The sequence below is a fragment of the Camelus dromedarius genome, chromosome 14 (genome assembly GCF_036321535.1).
Source record: "Camelus dromedarius isolate mCamDro1 chromosome 14, mCamDro1.pat, whole genome shotgun sequence".
Lineage (NCBI taxonomy): Eukaryota > Metazoa > Chordata > Mammalia > Artiodactyla > Camelidae > Camelus > Camelus dromedarius.
The window spans coordinates 15554239-15570403 of record NC_087449.1 but is presented as its reverse complement, the minus strand read 5'-3'; the positions used below and the strand labels follow the sequence as shown (position 1 = coordinate 15570403).

The following is a 16165-nucleotide window of genomic DNA, read 5'->3' as shown; positions in this document are numbered from 1 at the left end:
TGATATTTTGTTGATAATATATGTTATACTCTGCGTATATGTAGAAAGTGGCAATGGGGAATCTAATCACAGGGAAAATGTACAAATATTTGAGGTTTAAGGTAAGTTTTATTTGCATCTCTCCACTTTATTTGGGTTTCTCTCCTGTCTTGTCACACTGCTACCTACTTGTATCCACTGTGAGACTGGAAACTCCTTAAGGACTTCGCATCCCCAGAACCTAGCATATGTGCTTGAAAAGTAGTTGTCAAATTAAGTCATAAATAAATTTTAAATGAATTATATGGTGAGCTCCTTAGGTGGCCACCCTATTACAATATATCAGAAGGATCAAGTCAAAAGGGAAGTTAGGGAAAGATAAATCTTACAAGTGCAGATACTCACAAATTAAAAGTCTTAACTAAAGTCACGATATTTTTTTAGTACTCATGTCCAGAGTGAAAGCCGTATCTCATACTTTTCAAAGTATTTTTCCCCCTAATAACCATATGGTCTTTAATTACACTCTGCATAATGTGTAACAGAGTGCTTTTTGTAAATTATATATACTGTACATAGTTATTGAGCACAATGATTATTTAATCACCCTAATCTTTCTTTATATGCTTTCATAGTTTTAAGTGATGGGATTTGGCCCTCATTATAGTGTGGATGCAAGGACTCCGTTCTGAACTGAACCAACACTGCTCTTTCTAATATCTTGCTTTGGTGTTCTGCTATCTCTCTACTTCTTAGAATTTGCTTTCTGGTAAGACTGATAAGTATATTTTTAAAAATCCACTATAATTCTAGACTTATTATAGCATTTTCATAAGAGAAAGATATATCTCCCTTCCTCTCATCTCCTGTGTCAATCCATTCAACTTTTTCTGTGGATTTTATATCCTAAGTACATCTTGGACTTTTTCACTACGTACCATCATCCACAATCATCTGAGCTCAAGCTTTCTCATTTAAACTCATTTAAACTATTGCAATTTCTCATTTAAACTATTGCAATTATATTTTTTTAATCAGGTTTATTGAGGTATAAATTATATAGTACAATTTACCATTTTAGGCTAACAGTCTGATGAGTTTTAACAAATATATTCAGTTCTATAATCACAACTGCAATCATGATACAGAGCACTTCCATCACTCTAAAAAGTTCCCTGGTGCTTCTTTGAAGTCAATTCACTTTTCCCACCTCCAGCCCCTTTTAACCACTGATCTGATTTATCTCCCTGTAAGTTTGTTTGCCTTTTCCAGAATGACATGTAAATGGAGTTGTGTTACTGTGTTTATCAGTAATTTATTCTTTTTCATTCCTGTGTAATACTCCATTGTGTTGATGTACCGTTTATTTATTCATTCACAAGTTGATGATTCTTTGAGTTATTCTCACTTTGGGATAATTATGAATAAAATTGCCAAAACCACTTAGGTCTTTATGTGGATGTTTTTATTACTCTAGGATAAATACATAAGAGGTAATTACTAGATCTTACAGTAAGAGTTTTTCCAAGGTGTTTGTACCATTATGAATTCCCACCAGCAATATATGAGAATTTCGGTTGTTTCATATCCTTGCTAGGACTTTTTATTGTCTATTTAAAATGAAATGTTAGCCATTCAAGTATATAATGGCATATGTGGATATATAATAAATGTGGTATTTTTTATATTTCTCTCATAACTAATGATGTTGATAATCTTTTCATGTATTTATTCGCTGTTCATATCTCTTTCTTTGGTGAAGTATTAATTCAAATTATCTTATTTACTTAGAAGAGTCTTTAGATTTTAGGTAAAATCTTTCATCTGCTTTATGTTTTACAACTGTTTTTCTCTAGTCTGTAGCTTGCCTTTTCATATTTTTATCAATGTCTTTCAAAGAGCAGAAGTTTTTCATTTCAATGAAGTTTACCTTATCAAATTTTAAATCAAATATGTTATGTATCCTATCTAAAATATTCTTGACTCCCTCAAGGCCAGAAAGATTTTCTCCTGTTTTTTCTTATAGAAATCTTATAGGTTTTGGTTTTATATTTATAAGACCTATTTGAGTTATTTTTTCTAATGGTACAAAGTAAGGGTTGAATTTGTTATTCTTTTATTAATATATTTATTTACTTTTTAACAAAATTTTTCAGCCTGACGTGTTGGAAAAAAATACCTTTACTTTTTCCATTATTTTGGTAATGTTGTCAAAAATTAAATGACCATGTAAGTGTGTATCTATTTATGGACTCTGTTCCACTGATATAAGTCTACCCTTATACCAATACCACACTGTATTGATAAGTTATAGTTAGACTTGAAATCAGGTGATATGAATCCTCCAACTTAGCTCTTTCTTGTTAAAATTACTTTGGCTATTCTAGGGTTTTTGCTTTTCCATATAAATTTTAAAATCAGCTTGTCTATTTCTATTTAAAAAAAAAAAAAAGCCTGCTGGAATTTTGATTGAATCACACTGGATCTGTTGAGCAATTTGGGAAGAATTGACAAGTTGTGCATATTGACTCTTTCAATTGATAAACACAGTAGCTCTCTCCCTTGCTTTAGGTCTTTGATTTCTGTCATCAGTGTGCTTGTAGTTTTCATCAAAGAAACCCTGCACTTATTTTTTAGAATCATTCCTATGTATTTTGTGTTTCTTGATACTATTATAATTTTTTTTAATTTCAGTGTCCAATGGTTCCTTGCTAGAATAGAGATATAATTTACTTTTAAATAACAACCTAGTACCCTACAGATTTGCTAAATTAACTTACTGGTTCAAGTAGCTTCATTCTTTGGGATTTTTCATGTAGATGATTATGTCATCTGTGAATAAAGAAATTTTTGTTTCTTTCTTTCAAATATGTATGTCTTTTATATTTTTTTCTTGCCTTCTCACACAGGCAAGGACCTCTAGTACAAAGCTCTATAGAAGTGGTGAGATATATACCTCTGTCTGTGTCTAAAGTTTTACCCACCCCAGTAGTTCAAACTGCCATCTTTATCTGTTTAACTACCGCAATGGCTCTTTGACCATTCTCCCTTTATTCTTGTCCCCACCTTCCTCTCCAATCCCTACACATCTACTAAGATGATATTTTAGAAATGCAAACCTCATTATGTCACCATTGCTTAAAATCATCCTATGGCTTCCTGTGTTCTTGGAATGAACTCTCAAAATTCTTAATATGTCCTGCAAGATGCTACACGATTCAGTATCTCTGACCCCGCTCCTATCATTTCACTTTCTCTGCTCCAGCCACTCAAACCTTCTTTTGCTTCCTTGACTTTGTTGCATTTCCTCTGGCCTCTAGGCCTTTTCACAAGCTCAGTTTCCTCAGTAAAGGCAGTTAATGATGATTCCACAGAGATTACTGTGAGGATCAAATGAGATGATTTTGTGAGTAAACTCTGTAATTGAAAACTCCCTGCAACTGGAAGATGAAAGCAGGGCCAAGTGTAATACAAGGTCAAGGCTTCCTGTGATTCTGTGCTTGAGTGGGACTCTCATTCTCCAGGAAGCCCATATAAAAGCTTCAAAGTCCCCCTTGAATCTTCTCTTTCGTCCTTCCTTCTTTTCTTTTTTCACTTATTATTTTCAATCCCACTTTCTAAATCTCTCTCAAATCTTACCTCCCTCTCCACTGCTCCCTGTTTACTTCACAAGTGGAATATGGCACAGTATCTTACATGGTACCCTTGTCTCTGGTTTTGCTCACCATCTTTTTTTCACCATTTGCCATACTAGAGCTAGATTTAGCTTCTAAACACTTCAATTTGATCATCTGGCTTCCTTCACTTTAAGTCTTCAATGTGTTTCTTTTGTTCTTAAGATTAAAAAAAAAAATTCTTAAAATAAGGCACAAAGGCCCCTTAATTATGTTTCTTCTTTCCTCCCAGGTCTACCGTTTGCCACTTGCAGACCCTCATCTATGTTGCAGCCACAGGGAATGATTTCACTCCCTCAGTGTGACGTTTTTCCTCTCTCTTCCATGTCTTTGCACACATTAGTCATTTGTCAGAGACACTCCTCCCCACTTTTCATCATACTAACTCCAATTTACTTTTAGGTCTGAGCTTAAATATCACTTCTTCCAAAAACGTCTTCCTTAATTCCTCAATATTGAGTGAAGTGCCATCTCCTCCATGCTCTAAGTTATCATTTTTTCTCACACAGTTTTATCATAGTATTTATCACATTTTCCTCATACATTTTTACAATTTTCTCTACTCTGTTATCCTTTGCTAATTATAAACTCAGTATTTTAAAAAGATAAAGATTCCCTCTCTCATGGGCTCCCCAGAAATATTTGCTCTTTTCAAGGGAGAATATAATATAATAAAACAGTTAAAAGTCTTACCTAAGAATAAGTTGATTTCAATATCCCAGGTATTAGAATTTATGTTACGGAAAGAGTTTGTTTATGATGGATGCTGAATATTTTTAAGTTGGACAGTGACCATGCATCAAGAAATGAGATTGTTAATATCATAGCAGTGGTTAGGCAATCTAGCAAATGTTCAGCAATAAATTATGTGAAGGATCGGATTCAATATAAGCTACATATTAGCCATTTACAGTGAGGAACAAATCCATGACTACAATGTGGGACAACGTTATCAATTATCAGAGTAGCAACATTACACATGGCTCATCCTCCTGGATTTAGCAGATTCCTATTTCCTGGGAGAAATATAGAAATAGAATGCAGATACTAGTGTTGACTCCTATGCAAGTGCACTCAGAAGAACTTGAGGTTGGGGTCTCTTACATAGTATATGTTCAAATTAACCTTGTAATCTCCAGTTTAGAAAGAACTGAAGAAGCTATCCCATCCAGCATCCCAATGGTCACATGATCAAGCGCGCAAAGGGGTCAGGGGAAGCAGGAAAATGCTTGATGCAGGACAACATGATGAACAGGAACCCCACGCTCTGACTCAAGGGGATGGCTGTTACCCAGCTTTAGCCGAACAGTGCCATGCAGGGAACAGAGGGATGCCTGCTCACTGTTGCTGTGTCAACTAATTTTGGTGGGATTGTTTAGAAATCTGAAGGTTTTTAAATATTGGCAATTAACTTAATTTTTAAGAAAACATTTTTTTCAGGCTAAAGAGACTTGGCATAAGTGTAAGAGCAGGAGTCTTGCAACCTTATGCAAGCTACTTAACCAAGCGACACTTTCGTACTTCAGGGTCTCTATTTTTTAAATGGGCGAAATAGTAGGACCTGCCTCAAAGGGTTGGAATGATGGCTGGAAATAGTAAGAACTCAGCAAATATTAGCTATTATGTTATCTGAAACCATCTTTGAGTGTTCCTCTGGCCAGCAACTATGCTAGAGTAAGAGGAAAACAAAGAAGAATAGGGCATTGCCCAGACCCTTAGTGCAGAGGGGGCGTGAGAAAAGTATACTCAGCAGAGGAAATCCTAACTAGAGAGAAGCACAGAGTGCGAAGAATGCCCCCTGGTGGGAGCTTCTGCCCGGACTGGTGGCGGAAAGGGGTATCGGGGAAGGGTTCTTAGAGCAGATGATACCTGAGCTGCATCTTAAAAAGGTGAGTACTAATTAATAGGTAAATTGTGGGGAGGTGCAGAAGGTGTCCTGGCAGAAAGCAGCATGGGCAAGGCACAGAGGTCTGAGAGATTCACAGACAATTCAGTAGGGGTGATTCAGAGAATATAAGGGAATCAGTAGCAAGACACATGCTGTAAATGTAAAGCTGGAGCTACATGGTGTGTACATGGCCTTGTGGGTCAACAATGGAAGTCACTGCGGGACTTTAAGCAGGACAACAGTGCAACTCTGTTATGTTAGAATGCTTCCTCTGGCTGCAGAGCAAAGGCTGGATTGGAGAAGTCTGAAACAGAGGCAAGGAAACCAGGTAATCTAGAAGAGAATGTATAAAAGCTAGAAGAGAATGTATAAAATCTTGACTAACGTAGTGGCTTTGAAAGAGAAAGGAAAGGCTGGTTTTGAGAGATTTTAATAGGACTTGCCAACAGATTGAGGTGAGAGCACATGGGAGAGGGGGAAGTCCAGAATGACTTCCAGGCTTCTGGATTAGCCAGCAGGAGGATGTTGGAAATAGGAAGACAGCAGGTTTGTGAGAGAAATGATGAGATTAAGAGCAGAAGGAGCCAAGGTATGAAGCCAAGCAGGCAGAGAAAAACCAGGCAAGATGAAAAAGGAGCTGGTATGACTTGGCAAATAAGACCTGTCATGGATACATTTTAAAGAAAGAAATCAACACCTGCTTCCCAGATTTTATTTCTCCCTTGGACATCTCTCCTGATAGATCATGAAAAACTGAAGAAGAAACCTGGGATGAATGCATCCATCAATCTGTATTTTATCCCATCCCGTCCCCTTACAACCAGGCACCAAATTTTGTGGATCACTTTAAGGTTACAGTCTGGCGCCAAAGAAGAGAGCCTCTGATCTTCCTTTTGGTTTGCTTGTGGGGGTGCCATCTGGTTCACAGGGAGACTGAACTCGGTGTCCTGGGATTCCTAATGCCAGGCTCTAAGTCTGGGATGTGACAGCAAATTAAGAACATCTGCCAATTTATTTTAGCCAGGTTTTGGTGAAACTTCACATTGAGGCTTTACCTCAGTTGCAAAATGCAGTCCAGGAGCCAAATATGATTTGCAGACTTTTTGCATGTCACATATGATTTAAAAAATATATGAATTAATGTAATTTAGAGATACAATTATGTCACAGGCCTCATATTTGTAGACATCTGCATTTTCTACTCCTGCTTAATAGTAGATGATTATGTTCTGCTTCATATGTGATTAGGATCCTAAAGCATCTTAAATATGATAACCTCAAAGGTTATAAGCACATTGATGATGTGGACTGCGCTTTGACAAGTGACAGGAAAATACAAGTGAACTGAAGTTCTGAAATCCTATGTTGACTATGCTAATCCTTATCAGTTTATCACTGAGAAGAGTAGAGCCAGCCAGTCACACACAGATCACTGAAAAGATCAGATGGATTCAGTGGATGGTGATATTCCTATGAGTATAGCTGATATTAACATTCCAATACTTCATTACACTGACAAAGATTGCAATGAGAACAGACAATGGTGCAAATTAATCTATTCTTCTGACAGTCTGTAATGAGAATGGGATGTGGTTTAAAAAATTAAGCCATTCTTAGTACAATCTCAAGATTGCAATCTCATGGTCTCTCTCAGACGCTGTAAGCTCGGGTGATAAATCATTGAGAAGTGTCAGTTTAACAGAACGTGTCTTAGCTCTTGCTGGGATGGTAGAACACATTTGCTTTGTCTCATCACAGCCCTGCCCATTAAAAAACAATGCAGAAGAATCAGTTGCGTTTTTTAAAACACACATAGACACAATCCAGGAAAAAAAATTCTGGCAATTTCATCTTAGTCAAAACTTACAAACAAAATATACTTTATTGCTCATTTTTTTATACAAATGCCTAGATTTACTTTTATAAAACATAAGAGAGGAAGTGACAGGTTACTTTAGGAATTCAAAATCTAGTACCAATTTACTCGTAAGCAATGTGAAGCTAATTAAATTCATCGTGGAGAGCTGCATGGTCATCCTCTCCAACGGCTGGATTGCATTATGAGCTGGGGCTGATGACAGATGGGATGGCTTTCAGTCTTGTGATCTGAAGAAACTCAATGCAATATTTCACGTGGTGACCATACTCAAAGAAAACCTCAAAAGGAACTAAGGTTTCTGGTCTAAACACAACAGAAAATATACAATATTATAGATATCTGGTTCTCTAGGTTCACACTAAAAGGAATCAGTAAGAGCCTTAGGTCTGTAGATCAGAGTTATAGTAACAATGAACTACCACTCATTGAGAACCAACAATGCGATGGATGCTCTCTGTAGACTCTAATTCTAACAATAACCTATGGTTTAGGTTGTATTAGGGTAAAAATTTGTGTTCAATGTTGTATGCTAGTAAGAGGTATAGTCAAGACTTAAATTCGTGGCTTCCTGTCCCCAAAGCCCATGCTTGTCACCATTACATGGTGCCCTCACTGCTTCATCTTACATTTAGAGAAATTAATACTCATGGAGGCAAATTGGCTTAATTAGGATCTCCCAGAGAGTTAAAAGCCAACCCAGACTGTAAATTAGGTCTCCAGATATCCTAGTTAACAGCATTTCTTAATATTCATACTGCTTTAGTTTATTGAAACCCTCTCCAAAAGTATTTTGAACAAAAGATAATATTATGGACTAAATATGCCACCAGATCTCAATAATTCATCTAAGTATGTTTTAATTTAAAATTAAACTAAATATTGTATTCATTCTACAATGTTTCTTAATGGCTAGATATTGTGCTGTGTCCTAAAAACCTAACAATGAGCAACATACTAATTAGCATTAATCCATCATCTTCATTCATTTGAGTCCTTATACTATGTTCTATATTATTTCCATTAAAATCATATTTTGAACTATCTCATTTGTTGACTCATTCAGTGCATAGCTACTGAATGCCTACTAACTGCCAGTCATTGTGCTAGGTACAGGAGATACTATGGTGAGAAGACACAGTCCCTGACTTCAAGGAGCTTGTGATCCATTTGCAGAGACAAACAAATAAATAGGAAATTAAGTTTAGTATAATACATGCTATTGTAGTACTGAAAGTTATGAGAGTCCATAGAAGGGCACCCAGAGTTCATCTTAGCTAAGATCTAAATGATAATAGATGTAATGCAGGAAAAAAGGGTAGGAAAAAAGGAATCACAGGCAGAAAGGATCACATTTCAGAACTTGTGACTGAACCATGAAACCAGTGAAAAAATCTAGTAATTCATTTATTTATTATTATCCATTCATTTACCAAATTTTATTGGAAAATATAACATTTCTTTTTTTCTTGCCCATTATAACTCACATAGAATGTTCAATACATTTCGAATAAATGAATGAAGGTTAACGCATGTTGTACTGCATGCCTGCTCTATTGTTTTTTGGCTTCTCTCTTCCGAGAGACAACGCTCACAACCTCCGTTCATAGCTTTTCTTTTCTTGACAAAGTATTAATAATGAAGAAATTGCATCCACAAATCAACACCATGGTTATGTAGACCCTTGAGGCTGACTCACAAAATTGTGTTTAATTTGTCTCATTCAGGATAGTGGGAGCTGTGCCCTAGGATTGTGCTGTCCAATATGGAAGCCACTAGACACACATGGCTATTTAAATATAAATGTATATTAATTGAAGTTAAATACAATTAAAAATTCAGTTTCTCAGTCACACTTGCCACATTTTAAGTGCTTCATAGCCATATGCTACCATACTGAACAGGGCAAGAACATTTTTATCATTGCGGAGAGTTCTGGACAGTCCTACTCTAGAATCTAGATCTTAAACTTTCCTAAACCCTTGATAATTATCTCAGAGTAGCACTGAAGAAATAATAGGCACTCAACAAACAGTTACTGATATTTTCAAATGTAACCTATTCTCTTTTAATAGCAAAGTTTCGGCTGTGAAAGTAGAAACCAACATTTACATAAAGCATTTCACATATTTTGTGTAGCAATCAAGGTAAAAATTTGATTAATGGGCTAACGGTCTGTTTCCTGAATCTGGAAAATCAGAAAACTTCCCAGCTGTTAGTGCAGCATGGCCACTTAAGCAAGACTGACCAAAAAAAAAAAAAAAATCTCAAAGGTGACAAATTTCAATTCCATGACCCTTCATCTTGCGCTGCCCACTTTCTGGCGGAGGCGCTAATGAGTGGCACCACTGCCAAGAGTGCAGAAAGCAAAAGGGAGAAGGCGATGCCAAGGCCTCGCAGAATTGACTCTGAATAATGCAGAATTAAATAGCGTTCTTCTTAAACTGATTTTTCAAACACAGGGCCAGGAAGCAAACAAGTAACTTTATATACTTGATATGAGAGTCTAGAAAGAGTTTCAGAGGAGACGTTTGGCACCTGCATCTGAGTTTAACTCACTTTATGAATAGTCCCTCCCTGCCCATTAGGATATGTATAATTAGTTTAAATGTGTTCACTACACTGGTTTATGTGCTTGTAGCTGCACCAGCTCAACAATATCTAAACGATCATAAGGTGAAAAAGCAGAGTTAGAAGATCCATGATCATTAAGCATCAGTTTATTTGTTTGCTTATTTATTTACTTCACTCCAAAAAGAATTAAAAATAGTCCAGAGTAACCACTGAAAGGAACCTGAGAAGCCTATTTTGTGTGTGTAGTGACACAAAAGACGTATTTTATACGTTGTGTTAAGTGTGCTAAATGTATTTTGACCACTCTTTTGTTTCTTTGTTTTCTTAGTGTCAGCGACTGTAATTCTACTTGATAGTGACTAGAAGTGGTTGGAAAATGTGACAATGCAAATATATGACAGAGGGCATTGAAGACAAAAGCAGGAATGAAATTCCTGACTCTGCCCTCAGCCTGAACCTTTGTACAATTAGATGGCTGTTGCAAGGAAATATTGAAATTCCAGGTGGGCATAGGGCATGAACTTAAGATTTTAAATACAAATAAATTCCATAAGTATCTAGGAAAATATTAAGCCTCACTACTTATCAAAGAACAAAATTTAAACAACAACAAATGAGCTAATATATTTACCTTTCATATTAGCAAAATCTTTTAAGTAATGAGAAAACCTAATTCTGATGCAGGTAAAATAACAACCCTTTCTGTTGACAGTATAAGTTATTATAACTGTTTAAGAAGAGAGCTCATCAGTATGTATCAAAAGTCTTTAGAGTAGTTATGCCCTCTGACATATTAATTTTACTCCTCAAAATACCATAAATGACCTGTGAAATTGGGGAAGCTGTATTGGGAAACATATTCTTTGAAGAGTTTACACCCAAGTTTGAACAGCCTAAAACTGAGAAATAATTAAGTAAATCACACTAGATGCAGAGTCATTAAAAATATGTTAACAAGAATTTCAATAATGTGGGAAAATGCTTTTTAAGGGAAGAAGTGTTACATAATTTATATTGGACATGAGCTCAATAACATGAAGAATATATAAGAAATGTTCAAAATATTTTAACAATTGTTTGCTCTGAATAATAAGATTTTATTTTTTTTCTAATTGTCCTCATTTTCTAAACTTCTATGAAAAATGAGTATTAATTTTACATCTGGCAAAATTTTCTAGTAATTCTGAATCCATAAAGCAAAATGTTAAGTTGCACTGCATAGAATTTCACTACATCTGCTGGATGTAGATCTATAGACAGAGTGTAGTTGGGGGAACTTTGGTGGAAGAGAGGGAGTGGTCGTGGGTCATATGTCGAAAGTCATTAAGATACAGACAGATGCTTGTGACATCACAACCTAGAAGACAGGAAGCAGCCTCCTGGAACGTGAGCCTCCCATGGGTGCAGAGCAATTTTTAAGAGGAACAGAAGAGGTTCATGTGTTGCTTACAAAGTATTTTCAATGTGAAGGGGCTGAAGAGAGCATGACATCTGAAAAAAGAGGCTGCACCAACTACTGGTTCTATGATATTTTTTTATAAATTAAAAACTAGTTACATGCAACACACACAAACACAGGTAACAATAAACACCTACCTTGCGTGGTTTGGGAGGATTGAAAGAGCTTGTGTATGTACTTAGCGTGATAACCTGATACAAAACATGCTCAGTGAAAGTAGCTATCAGCTTGGTTTCTAAGGGAATATAGGAATTACTGGTTACTGAACAGAAAAATAATGAGCAATCAGGAATCTACAAGGAAGTCCCAAGGATCACAACACGGCGATGAGGAGTTTGAGATGAGCGATGTCCAGACATCCATGCAGGCAGACAATACTAGGGCATTCATTCCATGAGTAATAGTAGCTAAAATGATGGATTTGAAGTATCCAGCAGAGTTGTGCAAATAATAACCATTTTATAAATACTAAAAATTAAAATTCCTACACTCTTGTGACCAGATTTAACCTTAAAAAATGATCTGTTTTGCCCAAGTGATACAAGTGCTCTCAGGGGTGCAAAGTTCAGTGGTACCCTACCTGGCTTTGTGTGCTATAAGCTCATTAGCCTGGGATGTACATGGCATCGTATAGGTTGGTCCAATATGCCTGTCAGTCTTTACTTCCTAAAATACCACATACATACTCTATACTGCTTGTGATTCATGTGCTCCTTTGTCTGTTTCTTTGCTTTTTGTGTAAATCCCCCTGCTCAGTATTTGTTGAATGAACTACTGAATGAATGAACAACTGTAAAGATAAACTTATAGTATCAAGTTATCCACCATTTTGCTTATGCATTAAAAAAAAAAACAAAAACAGCATAAAACTGCCTCTTTGAATCTCTGCTGCTGTTGCACAGATTGATTTTTAATGATTTTTGGTTGTCTGTTCACACGCATCTTGAAATAAACATGTGAGTTTCAAAACTGACATTGACCATTTGGTTTGCAGCGGCTGCCGCAGCAGACATGGCTTACCACCACATCAGACCTCCCATCGGCTATTCCATTCCCCAGCCCATATCTTCTCTGCTGATGCGAGGGTGGAACGCGTGTCCCGAAGTGAGTAATTTTTTTATTTCCTCTTAGAAAATGTGTGATGGTCAAAATCTGTCACAAAGAGTGCAGCTCCAGAGTCTACTTTCAGCGTGTATTTTAAGACTGCCAAGGCAGGAAGACTGATTTGCCTTCTGCTCTTTAGTCTCTAATTGCCTCAAGAAGTCTGAGTGTCTCATATTCCTCTGCTGCTGCTCTCTGATTTTGAAATGTTTCTCACAACTGATTAGTAGAAGAGAGACCAGGGGATGACAGATGACTCAGTCTCATCTCAGCTGCAATTTTATTAACCACGCTTGAGCGGCACTTAAGTCATTTTCTGAAGAAAGGAGTTTGGCACGAGATGGATTTGCGTGGGCTTTTCACCCTGAGGCCAAGGCCCCTTGGCCAGTGGTCTGAGAAGCACAGGCTCAAGCAGGAGGCAGGAGACCTGGCCCCAGTCCTCTCTCCGAGTGGCTATGTGATAATGCAATTAAGAGTATAGATGTAGAGTCCAAATGGAAGGATCAATATCGTGGAAGGAATAAGTGAAGCAGGAAATGTAAACAGTGAAAAGAAATTTTAATAGGATCACAGATCTAAGAGCGTAGACGGGGATAGTCACATGATCCCAGAATGAAATCCCAGACCATCTGTCCCCAGGAAAGAGTTCGCAGCCGTACCAGACAGATTGGCGTCTGCTTTGTTCTCACAGATTGACAAAGGAGGAGGGTCCACAGCTTCTCTGTTGACAACAGTTTTGTACAGTGTCTGAGAACCTCCCTGCCAGTATGTTTGTTGCCTATTGAAATCCTCGTGTTTTGACACCAGCCCTCATTGACTCTTGGGCTCTAAGTGGAGAGAATTAGTCCACACAGGACGTCCTCATAAAGGCCACGTGGCCCTCACCTGTCCAGTCCAAACCGTCCCAATTATTGTTGTCCTTTTCTTACACGACCTGGATGCCAGTCCTTCCCACATACTTTGTCTCTCTTCAACAAGGGAGTGGATGAAGTAGGCTGTTGGCATCTCACCAAAGGAGAAATAGAATAAGGCTCAGCCCAGATGTTTGGAAGCAGAAAGCAAATTTCCCTTTCTTTTTCTAAAGGCAAAACCCAGACCACATCATTACCCAGTCCCATGAAAACTCTTATGAAGAAAAATGAAGATTATTATGGGACATGGACTAAGTATGTCAGAAGAAATAACTTCTTCCTCTGACCCTTTAATCCACCAGATTATATATTTATTTGTGTGGACTCTTCTCTCACTGCCGGAATATTAGCTCCATGTGCTTTCATGGGGGGGGGGGATTTTTTTGTTTGTTCATTTTGCTTTGTTTGCTATTGTGACCCCTTCACCTAGAACTGTACCTGCTAGATGCTCAAAAATATTCTTTGAGTAAGTGAATGAATATCACTATTGCTTATCAATGCCTCCAATCCCCTTATCTGGAATTCAATGTTTAGAAAAAATTGTCTTGAAAATGACATGACTTAAAAAAGCTCTCTTTGTCTTTCAACTTGAACTTCAGGCATGTTTTCTAGGAATAACTGTGTCAAGCACCTAATCCAGAATTTCCCTCTCAACCTGTTGTGTGAACTATTCTAAAGTATAACATAACAATCAAGGGAATCCCTTTTGCTTTTATTAACTGACTCTTCAGGATTATAGATAAGGGACATAAGGAAGTTTTAATTTGGAATAAAAGCAAGTCATTGATGCTTCTAAAAGCATTTTGGGGGTCGGATGGATGCCACAAATAACAGTCTGGAAAATGAGGAAGAGAAACCAGAATAGGGCCAGATGAGAATACTACTAAAGATTAAAAATGAAAATATTAAGAGGCCAAAACTTGAGTGCTTAGTAGAAAAGTCTTATTGCTAAACAGGGAAGCCTGTGAGCACAGGGTCTGGGCCCTGGGGATGAGGTGCCCAGAGGTGGATGGAGAGAAAGCACAGGAGGAAAGCCAGGCCTCTGACCAGCTGGCGGTAGCCGGGCTTGTCAGTCCGGGGGCCTGGTTTGGCCGTGGCACTCGTGTCAGCATCACACATTTGAGCTGCTTCTCTAAGTGACGCGCCTCAGTCATCACCGCATCGCCCAGTGACGCCTTCACCACGTCAACAGGCTAAGTGGTGAAATGGAGCAATGGGCTAGTTTTCACTCTTTTCTTAAATAATTATTTATTGAGACTCCTACTACACACAACCCCAGGGACAGGTGAGGAGATTCCATGCGGACGTGCCCTTAATGGCGCTGAATGCCCAGCCCATCATCTGGAGATTAACAGAATAAACACATGGATGTATTGATAGCTAAAAACCAAGCTGAAGGAAAGTAAGACTAGATGAGAATGGATACTAAAGGAATACCAGCCAGTGGGGGACAAAGAGCTGGGTCAAGAAAGGCTTCTTGGAAGAAGTGACCCTTGAACTGAGATTATAAGCATAAATAGGAGTTTGCTGAATGAATGGGGTTGGTGAGAGAGAACATGTGCAAATGCACTGTGAGAAAGGACACAAGGGAGAGACTTACTGGTTATCAGAGCATCATAGCTGCTGAGCGGCTATCCCAGACCCTCGTTCCAAACAAATTCAGCTTTAGATATAAGACAGTAACATCATGCTGCCTGGTCATTATTTCCTAGGTTATCCCCTCCACTTCTCATTCTTTGCTTTGCTTTGCTTCATTCCTTAAATTTGAAGCACATTTTTGTCTCCTATGCATGTCTTGTTAGTCAAGACGAACAAAGGTAGAACATAGTCGAGACCCACAGAAGACCGAAGAGGAAAGTGAGAACACTAGCCTATCAGAGACAGGAGACGCTTGTTGGAAAACAGTGGGGGGGAGGGGAGAAATCCTGATAATTAGATGGGATCAGATTTTGGAAAGCTTGGGAAACCAGAATAGAGAATTTGGACATGAAAATATAGGCAATTACATTTTTGTCTCCAGTGAAAAATATGATAAAGGAAATTTTCTGGAAAGTTCCTCTGAGTTTGATATGAAGCACTCATTCAGTTAAAGAATTGTATGTAGTTTCTATGGTTAGGCGGGCGGTGAATTATCTCCTCATGTGTACGGAACAGCGAAGCATGGTTTCTTAATATAGGCTGTATGTTCTGTGCTCCAGATTACCCCAGGATGTTTGTTAAAATGAAGCTTCTGGGGCCCTGTTCTAAATCTACTGAATCAAAATCTCCAAGATGGAGCCTGGGCCTTTGCGTTTTAACATGCACCCGCGGTGAAATGTGCCCAGTAAGGGCAGAGAACTGGTGGGCTGAAACAGAAGCGGAAGACGCTGAAGTCAGAGCCTCCAGCTGGGCCTGCTACTGTGGCGGTGATCCAGTGATTACAACACAGAGACCACAGGGCTACCAGGGGGATTCTGGAGCAGGGCTAAACCTGAGAACTACTTCAAAGGAAACAGAACACAGGAGGTAGAAGTCTGGATTTAGGAAATGGATGAGAGGAAAGGGTCTAGGAGAACTGTCATCGCTGCCTCCTGAGTGGAAGCTAGTGACCAGAGCACTCTGAGGGCCCTGATCTCAGGGACACTGTTGGCAGTGAGAGGAGAGCAAAGCTGAGGGCTGTGCTTTAAAAAATAGGAAAAGGGAAGAGAAAGATAGCTATGGAGA

At 38.1% G+C, this 16165-nt stretch overlaps 1 protein-coding gene across 1 annotated transcript in view; it reads left to right on the top strand.

Moving 5' to 3' along the window:
* TNNI3K (TNNI3 interacting kinase) overlaps nt 1-16165 on the top strand; it is a 258488-nt gene that overhangs the window by 166424 nt on the left and 75899 nt on the right. The window contains exon 21 of the mRNA XM_010989036.3: nt 12445-12554. Coding sequence (XP_010987338.1) covers nt 12445-12554 — 110 coding nt within the window. The remainder of the gene's footprint in view (nt 1-12444; nt 12555-16165) is intronic.